The 22,794-nt window shown below is 39.8% G+C and overlaps 2 protein-coding genes across 4 annotated transcripts; one reads left to right on the top strand and one right to left on the bottom strand.

The window, feature by feature from the left end:
• Positions 1-487: 487 nt before the first annotated feature.
• On the bottom strand, positions 488-5,373 carry lgalslb (lectin, galactoside-binding-like b). Of its 3 annotated transcripts, none has more exons than XM_079560130.1 (6): positions 5,232-5,373; positions 3,756-3,977; positions 3,189-3,276; positions 3,007-3,095; positions 2,148-2,334; positions 488-879 (listed from the first exon to the last, which is right to left on the bottom strand). In XM_079560130.1, the coding sequence occupies exons 2-6, from the start codon at positions 3,788-3,790 to the stop codon at positions 736-738; spliced, it is 543 nt and encodes a 180-aa protein (XP_079416256.1). In that variant the 5' UTR covers positions 3,791-3,977; positions 5,232-5,373; the 3' UTR covers positions 488-735. The 3 variants fall into 3 exon arrangements, with proteins under 3 accessions (XP_079416256.1, XP_079416257.1, XP_079416258.1); XM_079560132.1 differs by having other exon boundaries at positions 489-879; positions 3,189-3,269; positions 3,758-3,977; positions 5,232-5,372; XM_079560131.1 differs by lacking the exon at positions 5,232-5,373 and having other exon boundaries at positions 3,756-4,011.
• On the top strand, positions 4,931-21,374 carry abch1 (ATP-binding cassette, sub-family H, member 1). The gene is made up of 20 exons (XM_079560129.1): positions 4,931-5,077; positions 6,447-6,589; positions 7,514-7,673; positions 8,410-8,564; positions 10,008-10,115; positions 10,355-10,448; positions 11,540-11,614; positions 11,761-11,938; positions 12,088-12,184; positions 12,266-12,434; positions 12,513-12,613; positions 13,425-13,495; positions 15,364-15,413; positions 15,604-15,660; positions 15,799-15,869; positions 15,976-16,064; positions 16,393-16,496; positions 17,620-17,779; positions 18,278-18,382; positions 19,713-21,374. Exons 1-20 carry the CDS (start codon positions 4,994-4,996, stop codon positions 19,817-19,819), a joined length of 2,178 nt encoding a protein of 725 aa, XP_079416255.1. The 5' UTR covers positions 4,931-4,993; the 3' UTR covers positions 19,820-21,374.
• The last annotated feature ends 1,420 nt before the right edge of the window (positions 21,375-22,794 follow it).

Here is a 22,794-nt window from a genome sequence, read left to right on the forward strand (position 1 = left end):
CTTCAGAAACAGCTTAAGTCAGTCGATACACTGGAATAGGTAGTGAGTGAATCATCGAGGTTTGCATGAAATACAGGTAGGTGCACCAGCAGAATCCAGTTTGACCACTGAAAAATCTCGTTTCACCCACTCGTGTAAACAATGACATGAGTCAGAATAGGCATAAGCGCCACATGATGTAGAAAGAGTGTGGAATGCTAGATATAATCCTCATTTTAGGAGAAATTAGGTCGACCCGGGACTGCTGAGCGTTACCATGACAACTGGAACAAACCCAAAAGACGCAATGGCCTCAAGGGGAACGCTGTACGTCGGCAGCAACAATGCAGAGCAAACGCAAAATTATAACAGGAAAAACCTCCAAAATTAATGCCTAAGCTTCTTCTCAAATTAAATCACCAGCCAGACGCTGCACTTCATGTTAAATAAAATTACAAATGTCTTCCTTTTTTAATGAAGAAGTGACATGGTCATTTTGAGTATTCACCAAAAAATTGTTATTTTACCACACCTGCCTTTAGTTTAACTTGACCGCACCATCAAATCCCTGATCTAACAAAAATTACATAAAAATGTCTTTTCGTTTAAATACCAATCACGTTTTTATGCCTAAAGTTGGTCCTTATCTGCAGTGTTACCAAAAATGACGATGTTATTGATGAAACCCAATGAGTGTGCACAGGTGATCAGGTCCGCGCTTCCCACAGATCTTGTAGCTCTGAAGTTGAAGGGAGGTTAACCGAGCTTGGTGATATGTAGATCTCCATCTATCCGTACCGAGTCGATAGATGGCAAAGACTTTATTTTGTGATAAAAGTCAAATAGCTGGTGTCCATCCACAAAAATGCGGAACCGCTGGTGCTCACAGTGGATTTCCATCTATAAAAGAAAAGAATGAAATGTTTTATTTTGGTTGCTCACATTCAAAGCAGCAGTCTCCCCACAAGATCCAAATCCTTACAACCAAAAAAGTGTTGGGCAGAAGTAAACCCTGTATACACTAGTAAGAAAGTCAACCACATGAAAACAAACTTTTTACATTATATTCACATTTTGTAATAATACAACTGTCATGCGATGCTCAATTTGACAAATTCATTACATATTCATAAAATAGCAAAATGACCCTAATTATACATAATCATATAATTAATATGAATAAATGAAATTTTGACAGAGTATGTATTCACTTAAGTTTATCAATAAGGTTATTCCATAATTTTACTCAGACGACTGAAACAAATCTTTGTTTGACACTAGGGGGCTCGAAACCGGGACCTTCCAGCTGTGAAGCACGAGAACTAACAGCGGCGCCACCGCACCGGTAAAAGTTAGTACAACTTTGGACAACAAGAAGGGCTCGAGTCCAACCCACAGAGCATCCTCATGTGCCAACCCAAATGTCTTTTAAGTTATAAGAACGTTATCTGTAGCAATGAAGCCATAATCTCTTGTTTCCAGCTTTTACCACATTGACTGTTGTGAACTGCTCCGCCATGCAGACACCGCAAAAACCTTTATCATACAAAATTGTTTTTTTGTTTTTGTTTTTCAAAATGCCATGCTCTGGTGTGATCTGTATTCATTTATTTGTTGTTTTTTGGCAAATTAGAGAGGAAGCTTCACTTCAAAGCTGGAAGAAACATTTCCACTAGATTTCACGAAATATATTTTTAGACACAATATGCGTGGCCCATGCACAGAATTATTAGAGCAGAAATTTGTGTTAGACAAGTCCCGCGGTCCTGTGACCATTACTCATCGTGCATATGTGCAGCTGCTGCACTCACCCCCACAAACCTGCAGCACACATGCACAGCTGATACCACCGTTCATGCAGCAAAAGGGCATGAAATATCCTTAATTATTCATAGAAGAATACAAATGTGAGTCGTTGAGGGTTTTTGGTTTTCAATTATGCAATTGAACATTAAGTACAGGCAGTTTGTTTCATACAGTAAAAAAAGCCTGGACATGAGATTAGTACATGTTGTACATATAAATACAGGGTATGTTTATGTTACAATATGCTGCAGCAAAAACAGGAGATTGTGGCCATTTCTGGTGAGATTTTCCTCAGGTGGAACTACCCTATAGGCTGATGTTTGTGCAATATAAAACAGGTCAGGCCACGATATATACGTTACCCTAAAAGGTTGATCTGGGATGAACGGGAAGTAGTCTGTAGAGGCCTCCTCCTCTGTCCATTTCCCAGATACTCTGGCGTTGCGCATAAACTTGCGTTCACTGAAGCGGGCGGTGAGTTTGAGGGCTACGTCAGACGGAGGATCCTCTTTCTCCGAGTCCCGTCCACAGGTGAGACTCACATCAAAGCTTTAGATGGAAGCAGCATAAGGGATGTCAGATGTACAAAACTAAGAGGTGGAGCTAATCCAGAGTAAATCAAAGTCATAATTCTGCCACTGCTGTGTAAGAGCAAATAAACAGCATGGCCGTCATCCATAATCCCTTAACAATGGTTTCAGTTCTAATCCCAGGAGCACTGCATCATGTAAGATCCCAACTGTCACAAGGCATAATTAGCCCACAATATCTCAGCTTCTACAAACAATAAAAATGCTGTTTTTTTTTTGTAGCTGTCCAATATTTCTCATGGACAAATCATCCACATGTGCTCTGCTTCTGGTTCAGTGCTTTCAGCTAAACTCTGCGGACGCTGATGTCATTGAGAAGTTTTGCCAAGTATGACACAAGTTTCCATGTAGGGCAAAGACACACCCAACATAACTCTACTCCAATGAGTCCTCGTCCCCTCTTTACTTCCCCCCCCATCTCTCCCAAGTGGCAAGGATACGCCCTGTCTATGCATACTTAAGAAGTCACCATTTTCCAAGGCGGGCCACGCACTGCTTAGTATGTCCTGTTTTACATATGATTGGACAAAAACTTACAAAGGGCATCCGATGTGTCACTGTGCATGGATGAACTGAACAGAGAAGTTTTAAATGAAGTCACAGAGCTGAGAGTATAAGGGATTTATCTCACCTGTCTGGTTCCAAGTCCACAATGCCCATCACTATGATCTTCTTCCCTGGACGCATGCCACCTCGGATGCGTCCACTGAATGGAACAGACTGGAGTAAACACAGAATACAGATGTTGTTTCTTTTCTTATCACACACTTAAAGAATGGGGGGGAAATATGTCTGCACATTGTGGTATCTTACAAGACGTGATATATCCTCCTTGTCGGGAGAGATGATGCCAGGGTTCCCCAGAGAGTCGTTAAGGTGGTCATTCTCCACATTCTGCAAAACCAGTAGCGAAATGTGCAATAAGTCTCCAATAGCCTACTAAACCTGATGTAGGAGAGATTTGAAGCAAACACTGCAGTTTGGGCCAAAGGCAAATACAAACAGTGACACCCATCATCAACAGCGAAGTGGCGTTAACGCTGTGCATTCGGAAATAGCGACGTTTATAAAGTAGCTACGAGGCGTGTAGGCCTATGGTGCATCAGAAATGCGCAACATCAAAGGTCCACTTAGACGACAGGCATGAAACGTGTTCTGCAGACTGAATTACACTCAGACGTATTGAGTTTCCGACTTCCTCCTGGATAGATGAAAGAGGAGCAGCCTTGAGCACCAACCACACGCGGCGTACACAAAAAAAGCGCCGGATAATAAGCGTAGCGGTGCGCTTTACTGAAATTTGAAGGCCGCCACGCGCAATTTGCAAACTGTATCATAAAGGGTAGCCATCCCGTTTTAACAGAGACCTCAGAAACACTTACTATCCCGTCGTTCTCCGCTGCTTGCACCGCCATCTTGAACAGAAGCTCATAGGATGCTTAATATGCGAGCCTGGACAGCGTGGTGTGTGTGTCAGCGTCGTGGCACTCGCTCCGGAGAGGACTGGCTGCGCTACCGGTCTTCTCCTGCACTCGGCTCAGCTCTTCTGGCGTGTCTTCACATCTGAGACTGACAGGGCCCCTGACACCGCTGCTCCATGAGCTGTAAAGAAATGGGTGGATATTTGCTGACGTATACATTATCATCATTACAGCTAAAAGCTTAATCTCCGTCTGTTGTATTGGCGTGTCAGAGTTTCTTGAACCATTCACAGCTAATGAGGCCTTCCATTTAGATATATCTTAATTTTTTTTTTTTCGTTAAACGTCCAAATAGATTTATCTAACCTATATTGAAGTGACTGCATTTGGCCCAAGTGATGCTTTGACCTTAACTGATCAAGATGCCTATGTTCAGTAATTTCAGTGATTATACTGTGCGCTCATTGGTATATTGGGTGCCAGCCTGACTTTGGAGACTTGTTAGTACAGAGTAACAGAGTCCACCAAAGTGACCCACGTTCAACCCACACTCATTTTACTTTAATATTTCTGATTTGTTATTATTTTTGTCTCTTCCTATAGTGAAGTCAATTTTATATGCTACCCTGCCCCCTTGTGGGTGTTTTTAAGACTCACACCCATCCATCAATGAGTCTACAGTCTATGGTCTGGACTAGGCCTACAACTCTGCCACCAGTGTTAACTCGTTGATTGAAATATCTGTATCTTCAACCCATATAGAACCTAACGATGCTTATTGCGTTTAATAGCCTACATTAAGTTGCACCACATATGACCACAAGAGGGCAGTGTTTAACCGCTGACTGATCCGCTTGTTGCGTTACTATTAAATCATAGCCAATGCTCCTGTAAATGATGTGTAGATACTTACTTTTACTCTACTGTAATTTTGAGCAGATGAATTCAGTCTTGACAGTTGTGTTGTAGACAGTATAAAAATTAAAAAAAAAAAAAACATTGGCTGATAAAAAAAAAAAAAACGATTAAAAAATGGGGGGAAATGGCCTTTGCGGTTCTTCTGTCGATCTGCGTTTAATATAAAGAGAAGAAATAGAACAAAATTGATTAATTTTTTTTATCGGCTGTCTGAAGTGCATTTACCCCACGCCTCCTCTACCCAAGCGCAAAGAAGCGCACCGGTCCAAACTCCGCGCGATGCACGCTGCCATGGCCGCAGAGGCTGCAGGTCGGAAGGATGTAACAAGCCGCGCTGCAGACTGCACCGAGATGGAGGAACACGTAAGAGCGCTCATTCTTATTTGAAATGCTACACATCGACTCTGCTCTTGACCGTCGCGGATGTTTTGATTTCTCACCAAACCGTTTTGCGGCATCCTCTGGTGCTGCGACATGGGCATAAACAGAAGAACACAGTGTGTGCTCAGGTCACTACCTTTTGCAAAACTCACACCCAGGGCAGGACACTGATGGGAAATTCCGTAAGGCAGTGATTTAGCGCAGTTTCGCCTCAGCCTCCATCCTCAGCAGCTCTCATCCGCCGTTATGTCATGGAGCGTGCGCGAGGGGAGTGAAAGAGTGTTGCAGCTGGTCACTTGATGGCTCGCCAACCGAGCACTGCGAGCATCTAAATTGTATCAACGCTGTAAATGATTATTGCAATCGCATATTACGTTGATCCGCGCATACCAATACTTTCATTTCTGCACCTGCTCAGCTCACAGTGAGATTTCGTCGGCAAACAGCGGGCATTCTTTCTAATTAGTAAAACAGAGAGGGGCATAAAAGAAGGGGGCTTCTCTGTGTGAGAATGTAGGTCACAATTACAATGTTCTTAGCCTAATGTAGGTCATAATTATGCTGTGACTCTCTCCTGTAATGGCTGTAAAGTTTTAGTCAGTCCTTTTTCAGGTTAGATTGCATGGAGATAACCTAATCTGCTGGTTTTGTTAAAATACTTACACACCTTGTTGCACTGTGCTCAGATTTAGGAATTGGGTGTGATATTTAAGAGTAGGTTTTTAGCAGAGAACGACCATGCGTTGATGAGATAAGATAGAAATCTCCTTCCCGTTCCCACCCCTTCCTACGCCCGACCTGTTCTACTACTTTGCATTTGTAGTTATTGTCCAAGTCAGCTGGTGTTGACTTCAGTTGCTGCCTACACAGGACAAACACACATCATCTCCTACTTGTTGGACTACAACTAGTAATTAGGTGAGACAGTTTTTCTATTATAGTGGTTGGGAGCTTTCTACTATTATAAAAACAACAATTTATATAACAAATTCATGAACATGTATGTGTCTTAAAGTGTCAAAGGTAAAACAAAGAGATTACACTGTAATCTCTCTAATCTTCCCCGTGGAAAATGAGACTCTGGATTATAAGAGCTGGTCTGAGAACTGTGAAAGAGTGCTGGTATTGCCAAGGATTGTTTTACCATATGATTTCTTGATCCGGGGAAGCAGGACATAGTGCACACAGAGCAACAGAAACAATTTAATGTTTCTCAACATGCCGGACTTTTGACGAAATCGATCGACTAATTTCTGAAGTAGATTCATCACCAAAAAAAAAAAACATTTTAAATGCAAATCATATCATCTTTATTTTATTTCCAAACTGTTTGTCTGAACTCCAGCTGAAGGAGGAGGTCATGACAGTTGATGTGGAGGCTCCATTGCATGCTGGACAGGAACAAGCTGCGATCCGCTGCAGAGAAGTGTGCAGGTCCTATGGCAAACTCAAGGTCCTCAGCAACCTCAACCTGACTGTGCCACAAGGACAAATGTAAGTACCACTGAATAACATTGAATGACTGAATCATTCTCCTCTCTGACTTTTTGTCACTTATCGTTCTTTCTTTATCCAATCAGATTCACGTTCCTAGAAGGCTTGTATTGAAAGCTTCACATTCACATACGTACCATGTGCCCGGCTTTATTCAAATCTGATTTACATTCTTGACCTCTTCTGGGGGGCATACAAAGAAGTTACCACAACTGAGGCTTTTGAAATGAATTACTTCAGTCTGTGCTTCCTTGTTTACTGCATGATTTTGTAGAATCACTTTTTACATATTCTTTGTGTGTTGGACTTGTTCCTTAGGGTTTGCCTCAGGTGCAAAATTACATCACAAAACAAATCAACTAACATCTCTCTTTGTTCTCCATGTCAGCCCCAATGTAAGAATTGTAATTGATTTCTAATCTTACATTACTCCACAACTGTTTTGCATACCTCTTAGTCATTTAAGTTTATCTTGGTCATGGGTCACATGAAAGATCAGGAAGGTGTGAGAAAAACATGTGTTGTCGTATAACCTGACCAGAGAATTGAGATTTTACTAAATGTCAACAATGTCGGTGGAGATATCCTGTCTCATCCGATTAACTGACTCTTGGAGTTCTTGTTAGATACAGTGGGGCTGTGCAGTTGATCAAAATTCAATCGAAATTGAGATTTATCAATATGAGGAGGGGGGAAAATTTGATTGTTGTTGTTGTTGTTGTTTATTGTTATTTACTGACATTTTTTCTATGCTGTGGTACAACTTAATCCTACTTCATAGTACAGTTTACACTTGGCTGACAGGACATGTTTATTCACGGCTCAGCGGGTCTTCACTTACAGTTTGTCTTTATGAATTTTAGACTCATCATCTCACACCTAAATTGCAATACATTTTAAATGATAGCTTCTGTCTTTTTGCAGTTATGGCTTGTTAGGCCCCAGTGGATGTGGGAAGACCACTTTGCTGAAATGCATTGTGGGCACTCTGAAAATATCCCGAGGTCAAATCACTGTTTTGGGTAAACCTCCTGCGTTTCCTGGTCATGAAGTACCAGGGAAAATGGTTGGATACATGCCACAGGTAAATAAAAAATAAAAAAACTTTCACAAATGTATACATTAAGCAGTTTGGGGGTCATTTACCAAGTGTTCACGCAGCATTGTCTTATTTACATATCAGATTTGGTGCCCTGATGCTGTAATAGAGACAATTTATGACAGTAGTATGACCGGACTGAACTCACCTTTACTCTGTATTGAACAACATTTACTTAAACAATGGGCTATTTTTGGATGTGACATGTAGCACTTGCATGTTAAGCCTGTGGTGTTTTGCCCCCCCTGCTCTAACAGAAGCCTGTACAGTACATGCAGTGACCTGTAGCACTCTTAGTCTTAAGTGTGTCCCATTACTGTCACAGTGGATATCAAATAGAAGCCGCTCAGATTCGGCAGAGGTCTTCTGTGTGTAACTCTGACCGTCTCCATAGGACGTGATCCGTAACACTACTTGAATTCCCAGGCCTCATTTGTTTGTCATTGCGAAGGCTAGAAAGAAACATGCAACAACCCTTTGACTATGTGCATGAGAAGTGTACCCTATTTATTTGTCTGAAACAGAAAGACTTTTTAAAATGTGTCTTTCTGACTAAGACAAAATTGATTGCTTGTATTAGTCTGCACTCTGACACTGTATATTGAAAACAGTTGAAAATATGTTAGATAATTGTTGCCTATAGCTTCCATTTTTATCAAAACTGTTGTCCCTTTTAAATATAATGAAAGTGCAGCCTTGTGACATTGTTACTGCCCTGCAGGATCTGGCGTTGTACAACGAGTTCACCATTTGTGACACTTTGACCTTTTTCGGACGACTCCACGGTCTCACCCGAAAAGAAACCCAGGCCCGCATGGACTTCCTCATTGACTTCCTCGATCTACCTCAGAAAAACAGCCTTGTTCGAAATCTGAGGTAAAATACTAAATACACCGACCTTATCTACGCGATAATCATGGGCAATTTGACATTGAGCTAGTTTAGATAAGGTCAAGTATGGGCAGACTGGCTGCAATGCGTAGATGATCCTTGATAGCCAATGAGATCTGATCATCTACAATCTGATGAGCTGTCCTTTGCAGTGTGCAGGGCTGATGGCTTTTATTGAGCTGTAAATTACAGACGGCACAACGGTGTGCTGGTGAAGATCTCATTTTATAACTGTTGCCATTGTTTGAACTTTGATACAGGCCCAAACACCACAGTCATAAAGCGTGGATATAACAGAGTATGAAAGATGAAAGATGAAAGATAGGCCCAGTCTCACCCTAGATTCATTTCCCTTTTTCTGATTAAATTATTTCCATGGTTACATTTCATTTTTTGAGTAATATTTTAATAATAAAGTACTGTACAAATAAATACATAATTCTAATAATGTATGGCTAGTTTATTGTTTGAGATGATGCAGAAATAAAGAAACGGAAACATCTTTCCACACAAAACATGACAAATATTTCTGGTATGAGGCCAGCTCTGACACAGTATTTTGGCATGAAGAGCAGGTTGTAGCACCAAAGTATGTACAAACTAGGGCACGCCCACACACACACACACACACACACACACACACACACAGATAGAAAGTGCAATACAGAGCGCTTTTTATAGCAGCACTTTTGAGGGCCCCCACCCTGCTATGGGTCCTGGGTACTGAGTAAGATAAGATAAGATCATCTCAGATAAGGTAATCCTTTATTGATCTCACAATGGAGAAATCCACTTGTTACATCAGCTCTCAAGAAACACTCAGGGTGTGCAAAATAGACAGGAAATGTGCAAACAATTAAATAGTAAATAGAGGTATCGTATGTACAAGAGGTAAAAAAAAAGGGGGGGGGGGGGGACTATAAATAATAATAAAAAGTGAATAAAAAGAATATCAACATGTCAGCAGTGCAAAGTTTACAGTCCGAGTGCAGGTGGTTGATAATGTGACGCTGATACAGAGAATATTGCACGTAGTTTTGCATAGTAGTTATTGCACATGAGTGTCTCAGTCTTCCACTGAAGGAGCTGCTCAGCTCCTCTACAGCCCCGTGCAGTGGGTGGGAGGTGTTGTCCATGATGGAGGTGGTTTGGGTGGTTTGTCTGGACTCTTGAATTATGAAACTCAAGGAAATGAGGGAGATTCACCTTTGTCCCCATTGTCTTTCTCTCTCTCTCTTTTTCTCCCCCTCTCTCTCTTTCTCTCCCTCTCTCTCTCCCTCTCTCTGTCTTTCCCTCTCTCTCTCTCTCTCTCTCTCTCTTTCTCTCTCTCTTTTTCTCCCCCTCTCTCTCTCTCTCTCTCTCTCTCCCTCCCTCCCTCTCTCTCTCTCTCTCTCTCTCTCTCTCTCTGCTGTTTTTCTGTTGTTGCAGTGGAGGGCAGAAGCGCAGGGTTTCGCTGGGAGCTGCTCTGCTTCAAAATCCCGAACTGCTGATTTTGGATGAACCCACAGTTGGAGTCGACCCCGTGCTCAGGACCAAGTATGCACACATTAATATACCACACTGTTTTGTAAAGGAAGCTGTAATCAACTCACAGAAACCTATACGCAAATTAAAATAGCACAATAATGCTGCACAAAACAAGGCATTATTACTCAGTGTTTTCCCCAGACAGTTGGCAGGCAGCAGCTAGGGGAGAAGCTTTTCAGGGATTTTCAGGAAATTAGTGCTACTAAATCATTCTTATGTAATCCGGTTCCTTCCACATTATTTTCCAGGATCTGGCAGCATCTGGTGGAAATTGTGAAGACAGGGAAGGTTTCTGTCATCATCACCACTCACTACATCGAGGAGGCCAGACAAGCCAATGTGGTGAGATAATGCATGGACAGACTTATGCAAACAGAGGGCCATAAATGAGGGCTTCATCAGCGCAATCAAGGGCCTCATCTCTTTCCTTTATGTCTTTTATGACAAAAACAAAGACCTCTTTGAGGTTTAGTCTGGGTCACAAACCAGGCTCATCCAAATACAAAAGGATGGACATAAGGTGGTCTCAGCAAACACAGAAATGTTATTTGTTGCTCCTGGTTTGATATACCAAAAATAATTACTACATTTTGCAAACAAATAAGAACAGACTGCCCTAATCACAAATTAGCATGTTACTGCAGTTAGTGGCACCACTACATTTAAATGAATCAATTTCCCTTATGTATGTATTGCATACAATGTATTTATCATTTTTACTGTACATTTTAAGATTTCCCCATCTTTAGCTAGTGCCTGCCTCAGCAAAATCCAGTAGGGATTTACTATTAATCTTGTTAAATATTTTGCGTTGTAAGTTTGCACCAAATACTTAATTGCACTTTACAATGTTTGTTGTACAGCACTTTGGGAAGATGTAGTTGTTTTTAAATGTGCTATATAAATGAAGATGACATTGACATTGACTTAAACCTCATCGGGCGAAAGAAACATTACAAACATAACTTGTGAATGTGTCACTCTCCTTAAACCTGCCTGCCTATGTGCACTGAAAATATCTCTCACAATAGAGGGAGCTCAAAAGTTACCATTAGATTATATACAGACCCTTCCACAACTACCACAAAAGACTCCAAGCTGTCATTGATGCTTAAGGGGGCAATACACTTAACGGAGGTATGTAAACCTTGGAAAGCCACTATGATTAGAAATTATGTGTTATCTTTCATATTCTTTGAAAAATTGTCAAAACATTTTTTTTTTTTATTCTGCCAGGGTATGAAAACTTTTGAGCACAACTGTTACTATGTCAAGAGAGGGACATCAAATTCTTTGTGATGAAAGGCCTCACTTTACTTCTGATTTACTCTTTAAAAGGGATGTTTGTGGCCTACATATGCTGATATGTTGACACATCATTGTAGCTGCTTCTTGTAGCCTTTCTTTAACCATCATTTGGTATTGTTTTCCAGGTTGGACTGATGAGGAATGGCCATCTATTGGCTGAAGGTCCTCCAGATCAAGTCATAAAAGTGCATGGAACTACAGTAAGTATATAACCCCAATCCTCCCATGTATCCTCCCATGTGTGGGATGCACAATTGTCCCCCTGGGAAATGAGAGCTTTGTACCTCAAAATTACATCCTTAACCATAATCCCAATAAAGTAAACTAAGATATATGTTGTTTTCAGACTTTGGAGTCTGCTTTCTTGAAGCTGTGTCAGTCCTCAGACCAGACCATCCCTAAGGACAGCCCCAGCCCGCTGGACGGTGAACTGGAGAAGAGCCAGTCTTTTGAGAGTAACCGCGATGAGAATCGGCCTATTCTTGGAATAAACGTACCTCCAGAGGACATCCCCAAATTTACAGGTATGATTTAGACACCCAAGACTTATGTGACTGATATGTTCAAAGTTAAGTGAGTTTCCGTACTAATGTAATACATTACAGTATTAATGTAATGTCAACCTCTATTACATCATATTAAATGCATGACATGTTATCTTGAAACACCACAGCGGACTGGAAGGTGCGAGCCAAACATGTGCTGCCAAAGTGTAGAAATATTGCAGCCCTTACAATCAAAACACTGGTGCGATTTAAGAGAACCCCAGGGTAGGCCACGTCAACAGCGCATCATTTAATTAATCGTAAACATGTAATCACTGTGTTTTCCATCTTGTGTTGGATCCTCAGGTCCCTGTGTTTCCAGTTTTTGTTGCCAGTCATCCAGATCACCCTGATCTGTTTGTGTATCGGAGGAGACCCCCAGGGCATCCAGATCGCGGTGGTCAATAATGAAACGTCTCCTTCTTCATATAGCCATTCTCTGCTCTCTTTCTTAGACAACTCCAGTGTTCAACAGGTAAGAATGTTTTTTTTGTTGAATTACTTTTTTAATCATTTGAAAAGTTTGAGATTCTACCACTTTAACCTATAACAGCTGAACCTATCGCACTCAGAGGCTTTTGAAGGAATTTATAATGGAGAATACTGGGGAGTTGTTGCCTTTAGCCAGAATTTCACCAGCTACTTGACAAAACGGTGAGTGGCTCTGCTACTTTATGTGTAATCTCTACTTCAGCCTCTACTCTCATAACCACACAAACATTCATCACCAGTGTACCTAGACACTGAGGTACACAGTCTCTGGTATGGTGCTTTGAGAGTGGCTTTTAAGTGTGTTATGAAGAAATACATATAGTAACATTGTGCTGCATTTGTGCATCAAAATTATCGTCATTTGGGACAGTATTTTATATTACTAAACCAGCCAAGTCCTCCAAACCATGTAAGGCTGAGTTACACTTACGCATTAACCTATAATAATTGACTATGCGTTAGTCAGTGGGAATTTAGGGTAAAAGCCATTGTGTTGTTTTAGGCGTGATGAACAGAAGGAGAGTTAAGGTAGACAGGCTGGTCCTTCCTGTCCTGAACTTACTTTGACAAGAGTTGGATTTGTGAGCCAATCATACCCTCACTGGTCATGTGCTATTCATGTGACTAGTGAACAAACTGGAGGTGACTGGTTTGAACAAAATGCCTGAGTAGTAAAGAATTGCCAAAATTAATCTAGGAAATAATTCCATGTCCCTAAGGCCATGACACTTGTGTGTATTATATGAACATTTGTATCCTTAAAGTTGTTGTTAAAATACAGAAAAGAAAGGTACATTTTGAATCTGTGCACTTCCAACTGTGTAGCTCTTCTTTGGTTCACATTGTCTGATCTTTCAAAAATGTTTCAAGACAGAATATTGACAGATATCATAAAAATGTTATTATAAATTCAATTTATCTCACCTGAACCCATTCTTAACCCTTTAAATTATATATCTGTTTTATGTCACAGTGCGTTTCAGCGACATGTCTCCAGGGAAGTGATCGATGGCGGATCAATGCATATTTGGCTGGACTACACAAGTAATATCTTTGTCCAATATGTGTCTTGATTTTGCATATTATATGTTGGAGTAGTGTTTCCCAACCAGGAGTGTGGGGGTCCTGAGGGGAATGCAAACACTTTGCAGGGGGTACTTGGAATTATAGTGAAACTAGGAAGTAGGAATTTATTTGTATAGCGCCTTTCACAGACATGGTTACAAAGCACTTCACCTGGGACATTTTGACATTCACATGGTGGTGGTAAGCTATGTATAGTGGGAGGAAAAAGTGAGTACACCGGCATTTCTTACATTTCTGCCTAAATTGCTCATAAAATGTGGTCTGATCTTTATTAAAATCACAACAATGAGCAAACAGTGTCTGCTTAAACTAATACCACCCAAACAATTACATTTTATCATATTTTTCTTGGCCATAACATGTAAACATTTACAGGACACTGTGGAATAAGTGAGTAAACCTCCTGGGAAAGGATGCTCCATTGCTGCTAAAGGAGGGTCAGCCAGCTATTGAATATCAAGGTGTACTCACTTATCCCACGCTGTCCTGTGAATGTTTACATGTTATGGCCATTAGGAAGATCATCAAATGTAAATGTTTGGGTGATATTAGCTTAAGCAGACAACTGTTTAGTTGTGATTTTAATAAAGATTAGACCACATTTTAAGAGCAATTTTGCCACTTGGTCCAAAAGTATCATTTCTATGCTGATGATATATATATATAGTTCTATTAATGATGCTGATCAGAGTTACATCGTTTGTCATTGTTCTTAGAGTGTGTGTCCTCCATCAAAGACTGGCTGGCGACTAGCTATTTGCAGATGAAATTCAAACCAGATTAAAACACTGATCTTTGCTCCAGACCACAAAGTCCCGCTGATCAAACAGCACCTTGACTCACCCCAGCCTCAGAAACCTGGGGGTTGTGTTTGACCAGGCCATGTCTTTGGAGACACACTCAAAACAGCTCGTCCGAAATTGCTTCAATCACTTTAGGAACATCTCTAAAATTCGCAAAATTGTGTCAAAAAAGGACCTGGAAATGATGATTCATGCTTTCATATCGACAAGACTTGACTATTGCAACTCTGTCTTTACCTGTCTGAATAAGTCTGCTCTGAACAAACTGCAAATTGTTCACAATTCTGCTGCTAGACGTTTAACCGGTGCCCCTTGAAGGTCTCATATCACTCCAGTCTTTCCCTTTAAAATTCAGAGTTGATTTTAAGATTTTAGTGGTGACTTTCAGAGCCTTAAATGGTCAGGCCCCACAGTGCATCCAGGACCTTTTGAACCCGTACTCCTCTGACCGCGGTTTTCGGGCTTCTGGCCAGAACCTGCTTGTAGTTCCCAAGACTCTTTATAAGACCCGAGGGGACTTGTCTTTTCAGTCTGTTGCCCCCAGCCTGTGGAACTCCCTGTCTCTGCATCTGACTCTGTTGACATGTTTATTTAAGAACGCTTTTGGTTGATGGGTTTTCACTAGTCACTTTAATTTTACTCCTGTATACATTTTTATATTGTTTCATTTCTTACCTATTCTCTTGTACAGCACTTAATGATTTTATCTGTGAAAAGCGCTTTAGAAATAAACTTTACTTACTTACTTACAATTTAGGCAGAAATGTAATAAATTCCGAACGGTGTACTCTCTTTTTCCCACTGTATGTAGCTACAGCTGCCCTTTGAGGCAGACCGTCAGAAGCATGGCTGCGCCACCTCCACCAGTAATGTATGAGTTTGATACATTTTTTTCTCAATTTTTATGAATAAAGGTTTAGTTGACCACTTTCTAAATAATTGGCAGTGGATTCGAGGTAGAGGGAAGAGGATGAATGAAAGGAATTTCAGTGTAATTGTTGTGTTTTATTTAATTTTCACCAGATCGTCAAATTGCCCTTATGCTGCAGAAGAAATTGCATGATGCTTTTCAGGTAAATCCTAATTGTCCTTTGTCCCTAGGCCAGCTTTGTAGAGATTTATGCTTCATTAAAAGGCATGATAAACAAATGATATTGCTGACCAGTTGTTTTGTGTTGAACTTTATACCTCATCATTTCTGTAGTATCTAGTCATTTTTAATTCAAAGAATTTTGAGCTTCTCTTGTTGTTCTCTGTTTGCAGGCTTTTACTGAAAGCAAACTGGGAAGTTTATCTTATCAGGTTGCCCTGCCAGTTAAGGTAAATGCATCTACTTCTGTATTTACTTTTCTTTTTTTTCTTCTTTTTTTTCTTTTTTACAATTTCAATTTCAAAATCATTACCTGGATATAGCTAAGAATTTATTGCTACTTGTGAATTTATGTCATTTGTTTTTAGTTTGAAGAACCGATCTATGGCAGCCAAAACACAGATTTCACAACTTTTGTTACTCCAGGAGCTGTTCTCAGGTGTGTCTATTTACTGTCATGGTTAAGAGCACTACAACGCTATAACAATGGTTAGACAACTTGAACAGAGTATTAACATAAGAGAAAAATGTCTTGAATCTTTAAGCATCACTTTCTATCTCGCCGTGGGTCTGACTGCACTGTCCTTCGTCCTGGAGAGGAAAGAGGGCCTATTGGACAGATGCTGGGTGGCAGGTAGGTTAATCCAAGCTCACCCACTCTCACATTTGGCACACATTTTGTTGAGTGCAGTATTTGTTAATTATTTTTAAGAACATTAGGAAACTGTCCAAATGCTGTCTAATTTTAAAATCAAGAGGCAGTTTGCATCCTGAAAAACAAGTGAATGATGAAACATTCTGCAATCAATGCGCGTTTAGGCCTTTACTGTAGTGTCAAGTAGCACCAGCAGAGGTCCCCACCGGACTGTATACAAACACAAGCATAGTTAACCGGCTTGAACTTCTCAATACTAGTTGTAATTGACATACAGTATTATTTCTGTTGTTTGTTTGTAAAACAGGTGTGAGTTCTTTGGAGACCATGCTGGCTCATCTTTGCTCTCAGCTGTTTGTCATCAGCATCCAAATCTTTATGCTGCTCATCTTTGTGCTGCATGTGTTCAAGGTTTGGCTCTTCACTCTATACAGTGGACATTTATTCAGATAGAATGACATTCAACAGACTGACAAAAAATACAATATGAATTAATTATTGCATTTATTTGGACCTTGAAAAACATCATTGTATATCAGTTATGCGAATGAACAAAAAACATGACAGTACATGTCGGAATGGGAGTGGGAAGAAGTAAATACTTGTATAATCCCACCCCTGCTAACAACAAATATCAGCTTCCTTCACCAGCTGCATTCAAAACTAGCTCTTGTGAAGTTTCTATTTGTAAAACTCATCGTTGACATATTTAGTCAAAGTAATTCTTTGCGTCTTTTTTTAAACTGGTGTAAAATTTGACATTGTTTGAGATTGAGTCCAAATATAATGCTGCAGTGGAAAGCAAAGGGTGCAGATTTACCCTGAACCAAGAAATGACAGGTAATGGTGGCTGTTACAAAAGACAAGACAGCTTTATTTAAGCCGATGTTGAGCAGAAAGATGTTGGTTTATTAGCGTCTGCTGGACTGTTTTCTGATTTTCACGATTTTCATCCTAAAAGAAATCTACAAAACAATGTGCATTATATTTCTTTGACCATTTGATACATATCTGTAGTTCAAAGGTCATGATATTGATTTACAGGTTGCAAATCAAAGGGTCACACACCGCTGATGAAAGTTTAGTAAAAATAGTGTTTCTAATTCAGCCTGAGCAGCCTGAAGTATCAAACCTATGCAGTTCATAGGTTTTATGGAGGTGAGCAGTCAGTCATGTGTGCGCGCTTGTGTATGTGTTAATTAAAGTCCTGAAGTACATCGAGACCATCACTCCATAAATCTCCCTCGCCTGCCGTATCCACAATCACTGTGGGATTGCCACGACAACAGCCCCTGATTGCTGTAGTAACAGCGGTCATGTGACCTCGGAGCAAGTCTATTTCTGCACGTTGTCGGGGAGACGGATAGGGTCTAGGCTGCGTACACTGATACCTCCATGCCTCCTTAAAATGGAAAGGGCAATTTGTTGGAAGCAAACACATATTTAGAATATTTAGCGCCACTCTTCAATATTGTTTTTTTTTTCATTAATTTCTTGTCAAATTTTATCTTAATGATGTATTTATTTGTTATAGATGCCAAACGAAGGCTCCTTGACCCTGATCATCATTCTAATCGTGCTGCAGGGAGTGACTGGCATCTCTTTTGGTCTTGTAATATCATCTGCCATCGATGACGAGCAAAGCGCTAACCAGGCCGCACTGGGCATGTTCTACCCTAACCTCATGATCAGCGGTAAGCGTCATAGTGTGCATGAATCAGTAGTAATGTAATAAACTAGTAAGATAATAAGTCAATTTCACAAACTTGTATCCTCTTCTTTTGAGTTCTTGCAGCTTTCAATTATACATTTCCACAAGTGTCGTTTTAGGACATACGATTTTAGGATTTCATTCCACTTTTTTAATCATTTGGTTGTAAATTAGCAATAGATCATTGCACAATTGCTGCATGACTACTGTTGCCATCACTTGTGCATAAAAGCTCTGAAGCATTGCAGGAATCATGCATGATCTCTGTTCATCTGGAGCAGTGCGTCAACATCCACAAACATGTCATGGCAGCACTTTTGGGATAGATAAAAAAAAAAAAAATAAAGGTTATCAGACAATAGGAGAAAAGAAGGGGAATTAGTTAGAATTGTCTGAGCTTGATAATTGATATCATAAAATGTCTCTGTCATGGGATTATTCGGCATAGATCAATTGTGCTTTTTTTTGTCTTCTCTTCCAGGTATTATTTGGCCAGTCGAGTGTATTCCTTACCCGCTCCGCTACCTCAGCATGGCCCTGCCTCAAACCTTTGCTGCTGAGTCCCTTCGTTGCATCATGTACAGAGGTAACTAATGCTCATTGGGTAGTGGCACATTTCGGACAGTGTCACAAAAAGCTGTCCCGATCCCTGTATGTGTAGGTGCTCTAAATGATTAATCAGTTCTCGATCCTGTGTAATTCACCTGAGGTAGAAGGTATAGTGGTTTCTCTGGTCGTCCCCATATCTGTGTTAACCTCGCCTGTGTGGACAATGCCACGTGACAGCGGCCTGCGGTCCCTCCATGTTACATGATACGGGCCCGAAACAGGAAGTTAGGGGAGAAGGTCCTCTTTCCTAAACCTCAAAGCAGGCTGATAATATTTGAGAAGAAAAACTTCAGTGGATCAATGGTAGTAATATGTCCTAGTATATACAGTATATATATCCTAGTAATATACTAGGATATGGATATGGATAGTTAGTTTCATGTTGTAGTTCTTATTCTTCTTCTTAATTATTGTAATTATTATTTTTCAACACGTTTTATCAGTAACTATAATGATTCATGTAAATGATGATGTTATCGTGAAACTAAATGTGACACATGCTCAATATTTGAAGGACCTTGAAGATATGCAAACTGATATGCAGCTGTAAAGTTCAGGGTACGGCTGCACAATATGTCGCCACATTATCGTTATCGCCATATTTCATGCCACAATATATTGCAAAAACAATGATGTCTTCCAACTCAATCTCTGGACTGAAATTTACTCATTTTTGCTAATAGCCTTAAACAAAAACACATGGTAACTGGAAAATGTGCAAAAATTCAACTTTGGTCATGTGTTTTCTGATTTATCTCCATTTTAAGCAGTACTAAGTGACTTATTTACTTTAATAAATCCTTTCCGTAGTCCCTCTGGGGGTAATACAAGTGTTTATGGGATGATTGGGGGTCTTTCATCTCCCCCTGCTGTCTCTGGCCAGAAAACCACAATTGCAACTTCGCTGCCTCTGGGTAGGTGCCACCAATACACACAAATAAAATCACGAAGAAGAAGCTAACAGGCTAACGGGCAAAGCTAACTGCGGGCTAGCGCCATTTAAACAGTATTTACAGTGAAAGAAATGATCTGCATTGTGTAATTGGATGTACAATATCCCTCTCTCCCTTTGTCTTTTCTGTCAGCGTAGTATTTACTCTCACGAACAATTAATGAGTAAAAAACTTAACATGCTACGACACCTGCAGTGGCGCTTATGGCCTCCAGAGGTATGAGTTACTTAGTACTGCTTTGATGAATGATAAAGAAACCTTTTCTGATTTTTATAAAACAAAGCAGTTATTATTATTAGGAGATTATTACAGTAGATTTCCTCCTGATTATTTATTTTCACATACTTTTTCCAGGTTGGGGTCTGAGCCGGATGTTGGTATGGCGTGGGTTCGCGACCACTCTTGGATGGAACACTTTCTTTTTAGTCATGGCCACTGTCATTCTGAAGCTGAGGACGTAAAGACATCCTCCTGGTGAATACTGCGACTCATTTCGCTGGACAGGTGAGGCCCGTGCCAACGCACCAGTCGGGCCATTGGGCAGTGGACAAACTGATTCTCAGAGAATAATCTATATTATAACTTCACTCCACATGCCTATGGCTCTGCCGCAAGTTTTCCGCCTGTTTAAGTGCACATAAATGTTTGAAGTCCTGCACACCGGAATGAAGATGCACAATTTAGAAATGTATTGAATATAACATGGTTATTAAGTATAATTCTGTGCACATTATTAACATCTTACTCAGATGGACAGACCATGCCCACTCCTCCTGGGGTGGTTACATTCCTTGCCTTTAGTCCTAATGCAAACAAAAGAAAAAGGTAGATCACACGTTGCTAAAAGAAGGAAGCGTTTGATCCCACCTTTGAAAGACTAGCTGTCTGTTTCCTCTGACTTTTGCATCCTGTGTTGTTTGCGCATGATATGAAGTGGCAACTGGCAACTGCGTCTTGGATTAACAGGTGCTCTGCTGTGAACCATTGACACTTTGATTTTGAGTTCAGTTTTTTTAGTGCCTGCATCTACTGCAAATGAAATACTGATATAAAGATGGATGCCTTTTTAAAACATCAAACTCCATTTTGCTGGATATGGTGGAGACTTTATTCTTTACATATACTAATGTCTGAATTGAGTTTATGAAAAGGGAGCAGCTCTTTTAATTATGAAGATGACTGTAAATAGCTTCTTTTTTTCTTTTTTTTTAAACAATTATGTGTATTTTCATTTTGCCTTTAGTTAAAAGGCAGTTAGTTTTGCTAATGAAGTAATTAATGCTAGCTTTGCTCATGATCTTTTATTTAGACACATAACTAATCCTAGGAATTGGTGTGCCAACACAATCATTTAAGTAAAAGTTTTACTATGGGTTAAAAGATAGTGTTTGACTTTATAACACGTTTACAATGTGCAATATGAATTGAGTTTTCTGTAACCAGAAAGCTGGCAGCATCAGCATGGGCACATTTGGCACTCAATGCTATAAATCTACTTGTTCAATGCTCTGTAAAGTGCTTTCTGTTGTCACGGTCCACTCAGCGTGCGTCACTGTTTCTGTTTGTTAGAGAAACCTTGGAAGGACTTCATAACTGCTGGTGAAGGAAGTGCTTGAAAATAATAACAAACAACTATTTTATTTCAGCTCAGATTACACCAGCACAAATCAACAGATGTTTTCAGTCTTTGGCGACATACATGGAGGATGTATGAAATGAAAAGCTTGGGATTTGTGTTGAATTTGTCATGAATTGATAATTTTGAGCATTAGATGGTTGTAAATTGCTTGACCTACTAAAAATTATATTTGTTTTTACAAATGCCTTAAAGAACATTTAGATGATAATATGCTTATTCCGTTTACTGTCTATATCGCCCATAGTTTATTGTAATGTGGTATGAAATCATATTCCACTACGGAGATTATGTTGAATTGTTTACACAGTTTCTTTCTGCAGATGTAATCTATGTGTTGTTCTCTCCTCAGTCATCTACCTCCTGTGTTTCTGAAGGGTATGTAATGTTTTGAAACAATAAACTTTGTTGAGAAATATGCCCCATGTCTCCTCAGCATTTCATAGTGAAGTATCTGCAGTAATTCTGTAGTTACCTGCAGCCCGAGGCTTCGCTCAGACAGATTTGCTTTAATGACTTCCTTGCATCATTGTGTTTTATGTTACCATGACGACTGCAAGGCAGCTGCCTTTGATTCACATGATTCCCGTCTTCACCCGACTTTTGCACTTACTCTCCCTGTAAGAGCAATCCAAAACTAAACCTGCAAAGTACTTGTTCATTCATTATACCAGGAGTCTCAACAACAACAAAAAACGTTTTTTTCTGAGGATAAATGATAAACTTTGGGACTGTGGTGAAGTCCAACCTACTCTTTTATTAGCCAAGATGATGTTTCAAAGAAAGAAAATTAATGTCTATTATTTAAATAATCATTTTGTAAAGAATTCTCTTAAACATCTTCTGCTAAGAAGGGGTTATATGTGTAACAGAAATAACAAATACGGAGAATTAACATATTTTATGAAATATTGTACATGCTATCGAGAGGTGCCAGAAAGCTTCACCATGCGCCTTTTTCAAGCTAGCAATCGGTCAATCTCAAAATAAAATAAAATACTGATCAAATAAATTGATTTTATAAACAGGCAAGACAAGGCAAGTTTATTTGTGGAGCAATTTGTACAATTCAAAGTGCTTCACAGTTACATAAAATTACAAGAAGGCAGATAAAATCAATCTACAAAACATATAATCATTAATTTGCTACATTAAAAGTGCAGATAAATTTAAATGAGATAAAATGTTTTTTTAGATGCAGCACCAGAATTCAGTTTTCTCTGAATGCTTTGTCACCTAAATATTTGCAGATTGTGACCAATGTGTTCAGAACTCACTGCTTTGGTTTTAATCAAATACTCTAATTTGACTCAAGTTTATATTTAAATGTAAACCTTTTGGGAGCAAGTATTGGAGCACTACTAGTATCCCAAGCTACAGGTTTTATAACCATTTCTGTACTGTTAGACTGCATTGCTTCAGCAACCTACAGTGCCTCTCGAAAGTATTCATACACCTTGAACTTTTGCACATTTTGTCATGTTTACAACCCTAAACATAAAGATGTTATTTTTATTTTTTTACTGAACAATCACACACAAGTAACCAACAACCGTGAAGTGAAAGCAAAATGATACATGATTCTGTTATTTTTCAAAAAATAGAAAACCGAAAAGTATTCATACAGCATGCATGAATACTTTGTGGAACCCCCTTTTGCTGTAATAACAGCACAAGTCTTTTGGGGTTTGACTCTACAAGATTAGCACATGTAGAGACTGACATTTTAGCCCATTCCTCTTTACAAAACAACTCAAGCTCTGTCACATTAGAAGGAGAGCGTTTGTGAACAGCAGTTTT

The sequence above is a fragment of the Gobius niger genome (genome assembly GCF_951799975.1).
Source record: "Gobius niger genome assembly, chromosome: 7".
Taxonomy (NCBI): Eukaryota; Metazoa; Chordata; class Actinopteri; order Gobiiformes; family Gobiidae; genus Gobius; species Gobius niger.